The sequence below is a fragment of the Anomaloglossus baeobatrachus genome, chromosome 5 (genome assembly GCF_048569485.1).
Source record: "Anomaloglossus baeobatrachus isolate aAnoBae1 chromosome 5, aAnoBae1.hap1, whole genome shotgun sequence".
Lineage (NCBI taxonomy): Eukaryota > Metazoa > Chordata > Amphibia > Anura > Aromobatidae > Anomaloglossus > Anomaloglossus baeobatrachus.
In genome coordinates this window covers 54,667,312-54,683,099 of record NC_134357.1, presented here as the reverse complement: position 1 = coordinate 54,683,099, position 15,788 = coordinate 54,667,312, and the positions used below count along the sequence as shown (strand labels likewise).

The 15,788-nt window shown below is 50.1% G+C and overlaps 1 protein-coding gene across 1 annotated transcript in view; it reads left to right on the top strand.

Annotated features, from left to right (window-relative positions):
• ACADSB (acyl-CoA dehydrogenase short/branched chain) overlaps positions 1-15,788 on the top strand; it is a 105,265-nt gene that overhangs the window by 17,617 nt on the left and 71,860 nt on the right. The window contains exons 3-5 of the mRNA XM_075348512.1: positions 9,343-9,443; positions 11,514-11,720; positions 13,163-13,333. Coding sequence (XP_075204627.1) covers positions 9,343-9,443; positions 11,514-11,720; positions 13,163-13,333 — 479 coding nt within the window. The remainder of the gene's footprint in view (positions 1-9,342; positions 9,444-11,513; positions 11,721-13,162; positions 13,334-15,788) is intronic.

Genomic DNA, 15,788 nt, shown 5'->3' with positions numbered 1-15,788 from the left:
TTAAGACTGTTCTATTGTTATGATTGTATGAGAGCTCCCCTGAGTATTTTCTGCAAAGTGCAACCGTCCCTCACTTCCTCCTTCCCAGACTAGCTGCACAATAAGACCAGCGAAGGGAAAGCAGGGTGAGTCTTCGTTGAGTGGGGGCGCCACAGCGCTTAGGTTTAGGGTGCCAACCTCCGCGGCAAGGCAGGGCCTTCATAGGGTTCGTTTGGCCATACCCTGGTTGCACCTTCTAAATCCGGATTGGTTATTCATACACTATTTGACTGTTTCAAACCAATCTAGATTGGATATTTATATACAATCTGACTGTTACAATAGGCAGTATTAATTGTTATGTACTAGGGACGTGCATTTTCCCTTTTCTTTTTCGCTCCTAATTGGGAGACCCAGACAGTGGGTGTATAGCTACTGCCCTCTGGAGGCCGCACAAAGAACTACACTTAAAAGTGTAAGGCCCCTCCCCTTCTGGCTATACACCCTCCCGTAGGAGTACAGATTCCTCAGTTTTAGCTTTGTGCGCAAGGAGGTCAGACACGCACGCATAGCTCCATTGTTTTTAGTCAGCAGCAGCTGCTGACTATGTCGGATGGAAGAAAAGAGGACACATATAGTGTCCCCAGCATGCTCCCTTCTCACCCCACTGTATGTCGGAGGTGTTTGTAAGGTTGAGGTACCCATTGCGGGTACGGCGGCAGGAGCCCACATGCTGATTCCTTCCCCATCCCTTTTTACAGGGCTCTGGGTGAAGTGGGATTTGCTGGTCTCCAGGCACTGAGACCGGGCTCCATCTACAGCCCCTGGACAAGATGCTGGATGGAGCGGAGTACATCAGGGACATGGCCCTGCATCCTCAAGGTACTCTGTGTCCCCGTGCAGGCGCTCACACCGCAGCATGCTGGGTGTTGTAGTGCGCCGGGGGACATCAGCGCTACGGCGCTTGTGCCATGGCCTCATTCAGCTTAGCTGAAGCAGGCACACTTCCAGGAATCGGTCGCGCCGGCCGCTGGGACTGCGGCGCGGCTGGCACTTGTGGTGCGCCGGGGACTCCAGCGCGGCCCGCGCTTTTACGGCGGCCGCGCTGATAACTCGAGTCCCCGGCTTTTGCGGCCTGCTTCCGTTCGTTCCCGCCCCCGGACCTGCCAGTCAGGAGAGGGGCGGGACGCTGGCCACATCTAGAGATCGGTCATGCCGGCCGCTGGGACTGCGGCGCGGCTGGCACTTGTGGTGCGCCGGGGACTTCAGCGCGGCCCGCGCTTTTACGGCGGCCGCGCTGATAACTCGAGTCCCCGGCTTTTGCGGCCTGCTCCCGTTCGTTCCCGCCCCCAGACCTGCCAGTCAGGAGAGGGGCGGGACGCTGGCCAGTGCATCAGCGCTGAGGGCTGGAGTCGTTTTTACATACTCCAGCCCTCACAATCGGCACAGAGGGGACACTGTTTCCCGCACTTTTGTTTGGGAACTCCCACGGACCGCCCCTCTCCACAGACGCCGGCAGCCATTCCTGCTGACACGCTGAGCTGCAGAGGGAAGCCGGGGAGACCCAGACAAGGATTTCTGCAGCCTCTTACCCGCTATTCAGCGGGCGGTAAGCAGCCCTCAGGGCTCACCCCTCTTGTGCCAGTAGTATCCTTAGTATTTTGTTGCTACAAATACTTGGTATTACATAGCGCTGGTCGCCCTTTGGCTATAGACTCTCTCACATTCAGAGAGCCAGCAGCATGTCGTCCGCAAAACGCAAGGGTGCCAAAGCACAGACATTATATGCTTCCTGCACCGCATGTGGGACTTTTCTACCGGCAGGCTCCACAGACCCCCATTGTGTGCAGTGCTCGGCCCCTGCGGCGCTTGCACAGCCGGGGCCTCTGCTGGACGTGACCCAGGGTGTACCACCTGTGAATGCTGTCCAGGTGACAGGCACTGAGTTTGCAGCTTTTGCTGACAGAATGTCTCTCACTATGTCACAAATTCTTGACACATTGCGAGCTAGGCCTGTACTTCAGGCCACGGACACTGTGCAATCATTGCCCCCTGGTCCCCCTCAGCTCCAAGCTCCGGGGCGGGCATATACACCTCAGGGTGAAGACTCTGACTCGGACGATGGCCCCGGGCAGCCTAAGCGGGCTCGCTATGACGGGCCTTCACATTCATCCCAATGGTCAGGATCCCAGCGAGATGAATCTATGGGTGATGAGGCGGACGTAACTGATCAGGATTCTGATCCTGGAACCGCTCTCAATCTAGATACACCAGATGGTGACGCCATAGTTAATGATCTTATATTTAACATCAATAAGATGTTAAATATTTCCCCACCAGCTCCTCTTGTGGAGGAGTCAGCTTCGCAGCACGAGAGAATCCATTTCAGATACCCTAAGCGTACTTTAAGCACTTTTCTGGACCACGCTGACTTTAGAGACGCAATCCAGAAACCCCACGCTTATCCTGAAAGGCGTTTTCCTAAACGGCTTAAAGATACACGCTATCCTTTTCCCCCTGAGGTGGTCAAAGGTTGGACCCAGTGTCCAAAAGTGGATCCTCCAATTTCCAGGCTTGCAGCTAGATCCTTGGTTGCAGTTGAAGATGGAGCGGCACTTAAAGATGCCACTGACAGGCAGATGGAGCTCTGGCTGAAATCCATCTATGAAGCGATTGGAGCGTCATTAGCGCCTTCTTTTGCAGCCGTATGGGCACTCCAGGCTATCTCAGCCGGGCTTGCGCGAGTTGACTCCGTCACACGTGCATTTGCCCCGCAGGTAGCACCATTGACCTCGCAAATGGCGGCATTCGCGTCGTACGCGATTAATGCTGTTCTTGACGCTACAAGCCGCACGGCAGTGGCGTCAGCCAACTCCGTTGTTTTGCGTAGGGCCCTGTGGTTGAGACATTGGAAAGCAGATTCTCATTCCAAGAAGTGCTTAACCAATTTGCCTTTTTCTCGTGACCGATTGTTTGGAGAGCGTTTGGATGAAATCATCAAACACTCCAAGGGTAAGGACTCATCCTTACCGCAACACAGACAAAACAGACCCCAACAGAGGAAGGGTCAGTCTGGTTATCGGTCCTTTCGAGGACCGGGCAGGTCCCAATTCGCATCGTCAAAAAAGACTCAAAAGGACCAGAGACGCTCAGATTCTTGGAGGTCTCAGTCACGCCCAAAAAGGGCAGCCGGAGGAACCGTTGCCAAAACGGCGTCCTCCTGACTTGAGGTCTCCGATTCCCACACCCGCGGTCGGTGGGAGGCTTTCCCACTTTGGCGACATCTGGCTGTCACACGTCAAAGACCGTTGGGTGAGGGATATTCTGTCTCACGGGTACAGGATAGAGTTCAGTTCTCGTCCGCCAACTCGTTTCTTCAGAACTTCTCCCCCACCAGACCGAGCCGATGCTCTGTTGCAGGCGGTGGCCGCTCTAAAAGCGGAAGGAGTGGTGACCTCTGTCCCTCTTCAGGAACAAGGTCACGGTTTTTACTCCAATCTGTTTGTGGTCCCAAAAAAGGACGGATCGTATCGGCCCGTCCTGGATCTAAAGTTGCTCAACAGACACGTAAAAGTCAGGAGGTTCCGGATGGAATCCCTACGCTCCGTCATAGCCTCAATGTCTCAAGGAGATTTTCTAGCATCAATAGATATCAAAGATGCGTATCTCCACGTGCCGATCGCACCAGAGCATCAGCGTTTCCTACGCTTCGTCATACACGACGAACACCTGCAGTTCGTAGCGTTACCTTTCGGTCTGGCAACAGCCCCCCGGGTCTTCACCAAGGTCATGGCAGCAGTAGTAGCTGTTCTGCACTCGCAGGGTCACTCGGTCATCCCGTATCTAGACGACCTGCTTATAAAGGCACCCTCTCAAGAGGCATGCCAACACAGTCTGAAAGTGGCACTAGACACTCTCCAGAGTTTCGGGTGGATTATCAACTTTCCAAAGTCTCATCTAACCCCGACCCAATCTCTGACTTATCTTGGCATGGAGTTTCATACTCTCTCAGCGATAGTGAAGCTTCCACTGGACAAGCAGTGCTCGCTGCGGACTGGAGTGCAATCTCTCCTTCAGAGCCAGTCGCACTCACTGAGGCGCCTCATGCATTTCCTAGGAAAGATGGTAGCAGCAATGGAGGCAGTCCCGTTCGCGCAGTTTCATCTGCGCCCTCTACAATGGGACATTCTACGCCAATGGGACGGGAAATCGACGTCCCTCGACAGGACTGTCTCCCTCTCTCAGACTGCCAAGGACTCTCTGCGTTGGTGGCTTCTCCCCGCCTCATTGTCACAGGGAAAGTCGTTCCTTCCCCCGTCCTGGGCAGTGGTCACGACGGATGCGAGCCTATCAGGGTGGGGAGCGGTGTATCTCCACCACAGGGCTCAGGGGATGTGGACTCTGGAAGAGTCCACCCTGCAGATCAATGTTCTGGAAATCAGAGCAATCTATCTTGCCCTGCGAGCCTTCCAACAATGGCTGGAAGGCAAACAGATTCGGATTCAGTCGGACAATTCCACGGCGGTGGCGTACATCAACCACCAAGGGGGAACACGCAGTCGCCAAGCCTTTCAAGAAGTCCAACGGATTTTGACGTGGGTGGAAAGCAGAGCGTCCACCATATCCGCAGTTCACATCCCAGGCGTGGAAAACTGGGAAGCAGACTTTCTCAGTCGCCAGGGCATGGACGCAGGAGAATGGTCTCTTCACCCGGACGTGTTTCAGCAGATCTGTTGCCGCTGGGGGACGCCGGACGTCGATCTGATGGCGTCACGACACAACAACAAGGTCCCAGTTTTCATGGCACGGTCTCACGATCACCGAGCACTGGCGGCAGACGCCTTGGTTCAGGATTGGTCGCAATTCCGACTCCCCTATGTGTTCCCACCTCTAGCATTGTTACCCAGAGTTCTCCGGAAAATCAGGTCCGACTGCCATCGAGCCATACTCGTCGCTCCAGATTGGCCAAGAAGGTCGTGGTACCCGGATCTGTGGCATCTCACGGTAGGCCAACCGTGGACACTACCAGACCGTCCAGATTTGCTGTCTCAAGGGCCGTTTTTCCATCTGAATTCTGCGGCCCTGAACCTGACTGTGTGGCCATTGAGTCCTGGATCCTAGCGGCCTCAGGTTTATCTCATGAAGTTGTTGCCACAATGAGACAGGCTAGAAAACCATCCTCAGCTAAGATCTATCACAGAACGTGGAAGATATTCTTAGCGTGGTGCGTGGCTCAAGGGTTTTCTCCCTGGCCATTTGCATTGCCAACTTTTCTTTCCTTCCTGCAGTCTGGGTTGGAAAAAGGCTTGTCGCTTAGCTCTCTTAAGGGTCAAGTCTCCGCGCTATCCGTATTCTTTCAGAAGCGCTTGGCACAGCTTTCTAAAGTACGCACTTTTCTCCAAGGAGTTTGTCATATCGTTCCTCCTTACAGACGGCCATTGGAACCCTGGGATCTGAACAAGGTTCTCATTGCTCTCCAGAAGCCGCCTTTCGAGCCTTTGAAAGAGGTTCCCCTTTCTCGGCTTTCACAAAAGGTAGTTTTTCTTGTGGCGGTCACGTCTCTTCGAAGAGTGTCCGAGCTAGCGGCGTTATCTTGCAAATCTCCCTTCCTGGTGTTTCACCAAGACAAGGTAGTACTGCGTCCAATTCCAGAGTTTTCTCCCAAGGTGGTTTCTTCCTTTCATCTCAATCAGGATATCACTTTACCATCTTTGTGTCCGCATCCAGTTCACCAATTTGAAAAGGGTTTACATCTGTTGGACCTGGTGAGAGCACTCAGGATTTACATTTCTCGCACGGCGGCTCTACGCCGTTCTGATGCGCTCTTTGTCCTAGTCGCTGGTCAGCATAAGGGATCGCAAGCTTCCAAATCCACCCTGGCGCGGTGGATCAAGGAACCAATTCTTCACACATACCGTTCTGCTGGGCTTCCGATTCCATCTGGACTGAAGGCCCATTCTACCAGAGCCGTGGGTGCGTCCTGGGCATTGCGGCATCAGGCTACGGCTCAGCAAGTGTGCCAGGCGGCTACCTGGTCGAGTCTGCACACGTTTACCAAACACTATCAAGTGCATACCTACGCTTCGGCAGATGCCAGCCTAGGTAGACAGGTCCTTCAGGCGGCGGTGGCCCACCTGTAGGAAGAGGCTGTCTGACAGCCCGTTCATGTGGTATCTTTTTACCCACCCAGGGACTGCTTTTGGACGTCCCACTGTCTGGGTCTCCCAATTAGGAGCGAAAAAGAAGAAGGGAATTTTGTTTACTTACCGTAAATTCCTTTTCTTCTAGCTCCAATTGGGAGACCCAGCACCCGCCCTATTTGTTCTTAGGGTTTCGTTTTTCGGGTGCACATGTTGTTCATGTTGTTTCTTAAGTTCTCCGATCATGTTATCGGATTGAATTTGTTTTTGAAACTGTTATTGGCTTTCCTCCTTCTTGCTTTGGTACTAAAACTGAGGAATCTGTACTCCTACGGGAGGGTGTATAGCCAGAAGGGGAGGGGCCTTACACTTTTAAGTGTAGTTCTTTGTGCGGCCTCCAGAGGGCAGTAGCTATACACCCACTGTCTGGGTCTCCCAATTGGAGCTAGAAGAAAAGGAATTTACGGTAAGTAAACAAAATTCCCTTCTTTCTGGTGCTAGCCAGCGTGACCTCCTGAATGAAGGGGTCCTTTACTGTCCTGGCGGTTATTGGAATTTATGTCCCGTCTACATGTGTTTTGTGTTTGTTTGGGGTATGTTTTAACAAGCATTAAATAAAATATAAAGTATTTTTAAAGGGGTTTTTTGGTCCTTTGGTCTATACACTTGATCCCTCCCCTACATATAAGTTTTCTTTTGGTCTTTTCCTAATCCAATTCACCAATGTGAAAAGGATTTGGACTCCTTGGATCTAGTGAGAGCACTCCGGCTCTACGTGTCTCGCACGGCGCCCCTGCGTTGTTCAGATGCGCTCTTTGTCCTTGTCGCTGGCCAGCGTAAGGGTTCGCAGGCTTCCAAGTCAACCTTGGCTCGGTGGATCAAGGAACCGATTCTCGAAGCCTACCGTTCTTCTGGGCTTCCGCTTCCTTCAGAGCTGAAAGCCCATTCTACCAGAGCCGTGGGTGCGTCCTGGGCATTGCGGCACCGGGCTACGGCTCAGCAGGTGTGTCAGGCAGCTACGTGGTCTAGTCTGCACACTTTCACGAAACACTATCAAGTGCATACCTATGCTTCGGCAGACGCCAGTCTAGGTAGGCGAGTCCTTCAGGCGGCGGTTGCCCACCTGTAAGAGGGGGCCGTTTCGGCTCTTTTTATTGAGGTATTCTTTTACCCACCCAGGAACTGCTTTTGGACGTCCCAATTGTCTGGGTCTCCCAATGGAGCGACAAAGAAGAAGGGAATTTTGTTTACTTACCGTAAATTCCTTTTCTTCTAGCTCCTATTGGGAGACCCAGCACCCGCCCCTGTTCCCTTCGGGCTGGTTGTTCTTTTGTGTACACATGTTGTTCATGTTGAATTGTTTTTTTGGTTTATGGTTTTCAGTTCTCCGAACATCCTTCGGATTGAATTTACCCTAGACCAATTTATAAGTTTTCTCCTTCCTGCTTTTGCACCAAAACTGAGGAGCCCGTGATCCACGTGAGGGTGTATAGGCAGAGGGGAGGGGTTACACTTTTTAAAGTGTAATACTTTGTGTGGCCTCCGGAGGCAGAAGTTATACACCCAATTGTCTGGGTCTCCCAATAGGAGCTAGAAGAAAAGGAATTTACGGTAAGTAAACAAAATTCCCTTCTTTTCTATCACCATAATTTTACTTATCTGCATAACAAAGTCGATATTTTAAAGCACAGCGAAGAAGGTAAAAACTGAACTCGAGCATATGCAATTTTTCTTGCTCCATTCTTTTCCACAAAGAATCTCTTACTATTTTTAGTAAATGATGATACGCAAAACCCTAACTTGTTCTGCAAAAAGTGAAGCCATCATACCGCCATGTTGACAGATAAACAAAAAAGTTATATCTCTTGGAAACGGGGAGGAAAACATGAAATTGGCTGTACAGGGATTGGCAGAAGGATTTGGAGAACGGCTAAGAGTGTACAATTATTTGCCAAGCTAATAAACTCTCTGTGCCTCCTCTATCAGATGTACCTAAGGGAGCTGCACACGGTGCGGCTGGTGCACGTCTGAATCTAAAGCGGACTTTACAAGCTACGATATTGCTAGCGATATCGAGCGTGTAAGTACCCGCCCCCGTTGTGTGTGCGATATCGTGTGTTCGCTGCCGTAGCGAACATTATCGCTACGCAAGCGTCACACGCACTTACGTGGTCGGCGACATCGCTGTGACCGCCGAACAATCCCTCCTTGGAGAGGGAGGTGTGTTCGGCATCACAGCGACGTCACCGCAAGTCACTAAGCGGCCGGCCAATCAAAGCGGAGGGGCGGAGAGGAGCGGGACGTAACATCCCACCCACCTCCTTCCTTCCTTATTGTGGCCGGCGGCAGGTATTGTGTGCTGCCGCAGGAGCGACGAACAACATCAATAATCAACCATTACCGATTTTTGGTTTTGGGACGACCTCTCCATGGTGAACGATTTTCACCATTTTTGAGGTCTCTTAAGGTCGCTGGTCAGTGTCACACGCTGCGATATCGTTAATGACGCCGGATGTGCGTCACTAACAACGTGACCCCGACGACAAAACATTAACGATATCGTAGCATGTAAAGCCCGCTTAAGACCCTGCAGCGGCCATTAGCTCGACATGGGGGCAGAGTTTCCACCTTAGTGACAGCTGCACCGTGTGGCAACACTTTAAGGGCTCAATAACATGAGCGTATAAATCAGACCAGTGCAATGTGAGAAAAAAAACCACATTGGACTCGTACCGATGTTATTCAAAGAGGCAGAGCAGATCTGTGATTTTTTATTTTTTTTTTTTATTCGGGATGAGAAAAATCTCATAGCATGCTGTGTATGGTCGCGTAAATCAGATGAGACTCTGTGGGTGCGAGAAAAAACGGACAGCACATGAACCATCCGTATATATCGTCCAGTTTTTAGCGTACATTACCACTCTGTAGCAGAGAACACTGTAAATGGACCTGTAAATGATTGTAGAATAATATCTGCTGAGAAAAAAAAAACGCATGGCATATGGATGTCATACAGATACTAGGTGAGAAAAAAACTGCGCACTCGCATGACATACGGAATACCAAATGAATTTCACTCATCCAACTCTTCTGGATGAACGTCAATCCAATTTTCTTATGCTCTCGTGTGACCCCGGCCCCACAGAGATACTGGTATCTTATCGCTGTTAATGCTTCATTGTCTTTTCTGACATCTTCTTCTTTTTTTATTACTTCTACTCAGTACGAAAATTTGCCCAGGAGCGGATCGGCCCACTTGTGAAAACCATGGACGCTGAGTCAAAAATGGACAATTCAGTCATTCAAGGAATGTTTGAGCTCGGGGTTGGTATTTTTACTGTAATCTTAAAATTTGCCCTCTACAGCAAGGGCTGAAAGAAAATAAGTGTGTTTTTAGGCAATGTCACAGGTGTTATGAGGTGTAAAATGGCAGGACAGTCTCCTCTACGCTGTTCTTCAGACTTGAGTACCTGTTCTGTTCTTTATCTCGGAGGTAGTTTTGTTGGTAGCCAGGTCCGAGCTCCCAGCGTGACCTTAACTCCTGTCCGAGCCCTGATCTTACTCCCCCTCTCCCACACCCTTGGGGCGGGCCATAATACACAAAGGCTAAAAACCCACAAAACGACACAGGCAAGGGAAAATGGAAACTTGTTAACGCAGCACTCAAAACACACAGGATAGACAATATGTGTACTGGGAAACAACGAAAAAGGGGGAGACGTAACGCACAACAGTGGAACGCTCACTCTACTCAGAAGTGCAGCAGGGATCACCATACACAGGAAAATTACCAAGACCGGAATCACTGGAGCTAAAACTGAAGCTATCATCGGCACATACAGGGAGGAAGCCGTGCCTTAGGCCTCCTTCACATGTATGTGAAAATCACGTACGTTTTTCTTGGACGTGTCAGAGGTGCATATTGCCCTCCGTGAGCCGTGTTTATGGAACACGTGTGTTCTCCGTGTGTTATCCGTTATAATGCACGGAGAACGGGAACTTTCTGCTCACCTGTCCCTGCCGTTGCTGTTCGTGGTGCTGATCTTCAGTCAACTCCTCGCTGCTGCTGCTGCTGCTTCAGGCCGCAGTGGAGTGAATATGCAATGAGCATAATGAGCGGGGGTCGGAAGCAAGTGACAGCAGCGGCAGAGACAGCAGGGCTGTAGAAGGTGAGTATAGAAATTCTTTTTATTTCACAGACACGTGTGTTTTCTCCGGTGCGTGTCACACGGATCACATCCGTGCGGTCTGTGTGCGGTCCGTGTGACACCCGTGATGCTGGAGAAAAATGGACATGTCTACTTGTGGAGCACACGGGCACACGTATGCTCCACACGTACACACGGTCCATGGCAAAACATGCACGTGTGCGCAGACCCATTGATTTTAATGGGTCTATGTGTGCCCGTGTCTCCGGAACGTGAGGAAACGGACGTGTGGAGGAGGCCTTAAATAGGGAGGAGACAGCTGCACGAGGCAAGTAGCAACCTGAACATTTAGGTCCTGCAGAGCTGCAGACAAGTGATCCTGAACCAGCCGACACCCGGCTCAGGCCGAACAATCCAGAAGCCTGGAAGCAGGCGTGTGCAGAGCTGAACATCGCATATTTTTTTAATTTCCTTTGTTACTTTATTTTGTGCATCACCGTGAATCTGCTAAAACATCTACAATTCCATTATTGCAGTGGTCAGCAAGCTTTTCTGTAGCAGAAATTCAGACTGGTACAAAGCTTTATAGGTAAAATCCCATAAAGACAATATGTGGAGGCATAATCAAAGTCCAGTATGTGGTGTGCTAGATGTCTAAAGTATCCCTATATAATAGTCATCCATCTGGGGAATTGGGAACTACAATTGCAAGCTTTTTATAGCAATGCTTCCAGTATTGGCCTGTGATATAATATTTCTTTACTTATGATCCCTTTATTGTCATATTCCTGGGAATATTAGATAAAAGACAAGACCATAGCATTAAAAACAATCAAAGCAGTACCATATAGATGTATATTCAGAATAAGGGTCACTATCACCCCATATACAAAAACCCCTGATGAAGCTGTGATACACTGCGATACATGGGGGCTTATTCTGCAATCCCTCTTTATCTAGCGGATAGCCCTTTTGGACATATAAGCGTGTATGTGTTGTGAGCAGGGGGAGGGGGGTTAGCCACCGCTGTCGGACACCTCCGTGAGCAACACATCTATTTTACATTGAAACTCAACTTTCGCAACTTCATCCTTTGAGGGTGCGTGGGTCTCCTGCAGTTAAAATTAAGGTACCTTTCCACCGTCCCTCATACTTTTCAGATGATCACTTTTGCTGGCCAGCTGTTACCTCTGTAATAATCTGTGTTTTGGAGTTTGTCTTTACCTTTCTCCCCTCTCTTATTCAGCTGATGGGTGTAGAGGTGGACCCCAAGTACGGTGGCACTGGAGCCTCATTTTTCTCCTCGATTCTTGTGATCGAAGAGTTAGCCAAGGTGGACGCGTCGGTGTCCGTGCTCTGTGACATCCAGAATACCCTCATCACCGCCTTGTTCCAGGGATTAGGTACAGAAGAACAGAAGGAGACGTACCTAACCAGGCTGTGCAAAGACACGGTGAGGAATAGACACTTGTCGGAATAGGTTGGAGGTCCAATAATACCGATAACGACTTGTAAGCATATGTGACTGTGCTGCCCCCGTGGAAGCAGCCGAGCTGCTCGGATCCGGGTTCACTGTTGCTCGAGGGTCTCCGGACCCGGGGTCGTGCGGCAACTCAAAGAAAAGGGGGTATTTACAGGAGAGTTGATGTATAGTTCGTGGTGTATAGTAATTTGGGAGTACCGCCACTGCCATTGGGAGTACCCGGGGTGTTGAAGTGGGGCAGCAAGGTGTCGTAGCCCTCCACTGGTAGGGGGATGCCCCGGGACTCAGTGCAGGGGTGCCGTGGGATGCAGGTGTCACTCTCGTACTCACTCAGTTCATAAGCAGACGCTGACAACCGGGTAAACCAATTCTCTGGGTACAGCTGCCGCAGAGGGGAGCTCGTCCGGGTCCCAACCCCTATAGTTTTGCCTGGTGATCTGCCTCCTGGCACTAAGTTTAATTTCAACTTGGTGGCCCAGTAGTATGGAACTTGTTGGGCACCGCTCCCCACTACGGCTAAGTGTGGGAGCTTGCTCTCAGGGCTCACGCTTGGGATTGTCTGGACCGTTTTGGATTTGGAAAGTCCTATCCCCCTCGTTGCGCTAATGCTCCAATTCTGTAGCAGGTGGAAACGGATTCATAAAGGCTCTGTTCTCCTCAGGTGAATTGTCGTTTTGCCTGAAGCTACTCCCCGACCTAGGGTCCGTGTACCCTGTCGTGCCTTCATTCTCGAACCGGTGACAGTGCTAGGCTCTGGCGGCTGTCCTCCTCAACAGGTCCAAGCCCCTGGCCACAATCCCCTGCGACCGGGGGTCTGACTCCTCTAGGTCCAGACAACCATCTGCCACCTAGACAGCTTCTCCAGGAGCCACCGCTCCCGACTTCCACTCACCCTCTCTACACTCCTCACCTCCCCTCCCTGACCCCCCCAGGTGGGCGACTCTATTCCACTCAAGCCGTCCACTGGTGGGTGTGGTGCAGGGTGTATCTAGGATTTGATTTGCTGTTGGAGGCAGCACCATTAAGATAGGGACCCAGAACCAAGAGGGAGGTGGATACTGCACGGGAGGGCAGTTTGTGCAGTACCCTGTGACGACCTGATAGGCCAGGAGTGTCACATGACCATGCACAGTGAGATTCGTGGTCCTCAATTTTAATCAGCTGCAAATCTGCTTTTCCAAAAATACACATGCCAATATATAACTGCACCTAGAATTGTGTCCAGCATTGGTACCAGTTTGCATTGCACCAGGAAAAATGGTAATAAATAAAGCCACTTTGCAGATCCGTCCTTCATGGTTCTAGGCTAGAAGCCCCATCACCTTATTCCATGGGGGGCTGAGCTGTAATAGCGGGTACACGATATCTGCACACCTGTGACTGCGGAGCTGACGTTTCTTCCCTCTGTGCAGGTGGGCAGCTTCTGTCTTTCGGAGGCCGGTGCCGGCAGCGATGCCTTCTCCCTGAAAACCACAGCCCAGAAGCACAAGGACTATTACGTGATCAACGGCTCCAAGATGTGGATCAGTAACTCCGAACAGGCGGGGGTCTTCCTTGTGATGGCAAACGCAGACGTGTCAGCTGTAGGTTCCCCTCCTCTGTGCTGAGACATCTTCTTCATTTCTGTTGGTTTGTTTCTGATTATCGATATCACGATTACTTATCTACTTTTGTGACAGTTTCTCTTTAATTACTTGTCAATAGCATTCTGTAAAGGGAACCTGTCAGGTGCAATATGCACCCAGGACCACGAGCAGTTCTGGGTGTGTATTACTGATCCCTGCCTAACTGTCCCTGTATCTAGTAACATACGTAAAAACCTCTTTAGAAAAAGTATTTCTAAAGATCCTTTGATATGCAAATGAGCGCAGGGACTAGTCAGTTCCCTCGACTAGTCCGCCCTCTTAGCATGTTAGCGCACCCACAGGTGCGTGCTAATATGCTACTCAATGCCCATTACCCAGCGTCATCAGTGGTGATGTGCGCACCTGTGTCTGTTGTCACCTCGTCAGATGGCAGGTTTAGGGTCAGTGCACATGATCAGAAGTCCTAGCATTTCCGGTCATGCGCACTATGAGGCTGGGTGTATGCGTCGTGGCTTCAGAGAGGTCTAGTGCGCATGATCGGAACTGCTGGGACTTCTGAACATGAGCACTGACCCTAAACCTGGCAATCTGAAGCGGTGACAAAGGACACAGGTATACACGTCACCGCTGATGACGCTGAGCATTGAATAGTGTGTTAGCATGTCCCTCTGACTGTGCTAACATGCTAATAAAGCAGACTAGTTGGGGGAGCTAACGTCCTTGGGGCTAGTCCCTGGCCTCATTAGCATATCATAAAGGATCTTTAGAAATTCTTTTTCTAAAGATCTCTTTATCTATGCTACTGTAGCCTGGGACGGTTAGGCAGGATTAGCAATATACACCCAGAACTGCTTGTGGTTCTGGGTGCATATTCTAGCTGACAGGTTCCCTTTAAAGGAGTTTTCTCAAGAATGAAAGTTTAATGTGAGATAGTGAAGAATCTACTATTCATTGGGGAGCTGCTGCAGTCCGTAGTGCGGGCGACATCGAGCATCTGCACTTCTGTTCCATTCATTGTCTAAGGTACTGCTGGAGATAGCAGAGCGTTGTGCTGGCAGTTTCCATCAGTCCCATAGACAATGAATGCACAGGAGGTCCAGACTGTGACCTCTGCAGTTGTCCTAGACTTCAATCAGTGTATTCATATGGGGTTGTCTCATTATGACAACACTGTTAATATTGAACTGGAGATCAGGTGATTGCTGCAGATCTGCTTTTGGCCATCAACTGTTGGTCTTTCAAATAAAAGGCCGTCCATGTTATAAATGTATGAGCCCGGCCAGAATCTCTGATCTGGAGACTAAAGGGTCACCCCAAGGATTGGAGCTTGATGACACCATTATGCCTCAATTGGGCTTATGCAAAAAAATCATACAGCAGACTCTATGAAGTAATGTAAAGTAATGCACCTAGAACGGAGTAATCCTATAGCTGCATATACATTAAATGGAAGTAAACTCGGGACTACAGAACAGGAGAAGGACCGGGGGATTCTGGTTACAAATAAGCTGAGCAGCAGCACTCCATGTCAGGCAGCAGCTGCTAAAGCAAACAACATTTTGGGCTCTATAAAAAGATTAGATCCCGTGATCCCAACGTATTGTTACCCCTCTATAAATCACTTGTAAGGTCACATCTGGAATATGGGATCCAATTTTGGGCTCCACATTTTAAAAGGGACATTCAGAAGTTAGAGTCAGTTCAAAGGCGGTAACTAGATTACTACAAGGAATGGAGACCGCCGGTATGATGAGTAATGGAGGCCGCCCGTATGATGAGTAATGGAGGCCGCCCGTATGATGAGAGGTTAAAAAAGTTAGATTTGTTTAGCTTAGAAAAAAGACGTCTCAGAGGAGATCTCATTTATATGTATAAATACATGTGTGGTCCATATAAAGGACTGGCACATGACTTATTCCTTCCAAAGACAATACTAAGGACCAGGGGGCACTCACTGCGAGTGGAAGAAAAGCGATTCCAACAGCTAAATAGGAAAGGGTTCTTTACAGTTAGAGCAGTCAGACTGTGGAATGCCGACCACAAGAGGTAGTAATGGCAGATACTATAACAGCTTTTATATCAGGGCTGGATGATTTCCTCACTACACAACATTGTTGGTTATAAGTGACTTAGTGACCAAATGTAGAACTGGTGGAGGAAGGGGGAACTAGATGGACCGAGCGCTTTTCTTTGTCGCTCCATTGGGAGACCCAGACAATTGGGTGTATAGCTTCTGCCTCTGGAGGCCACACAAAGTATTACACTTTAAAAAGTGTAACCCCTCCCCTCTGCCTATACACCCTCCCGTGGACCACGGGCTCCTCAGTTTTATGCTTTGTGTGGAAGGAGGCACACATCCATGACTTATCTCGGGATGCAGTTTCATACCCAGCAAGCGTTAGTCAAGCTGCCGCGGGACAAACTGCTTTCTCTGCAGGCAGGGGTGCAATCA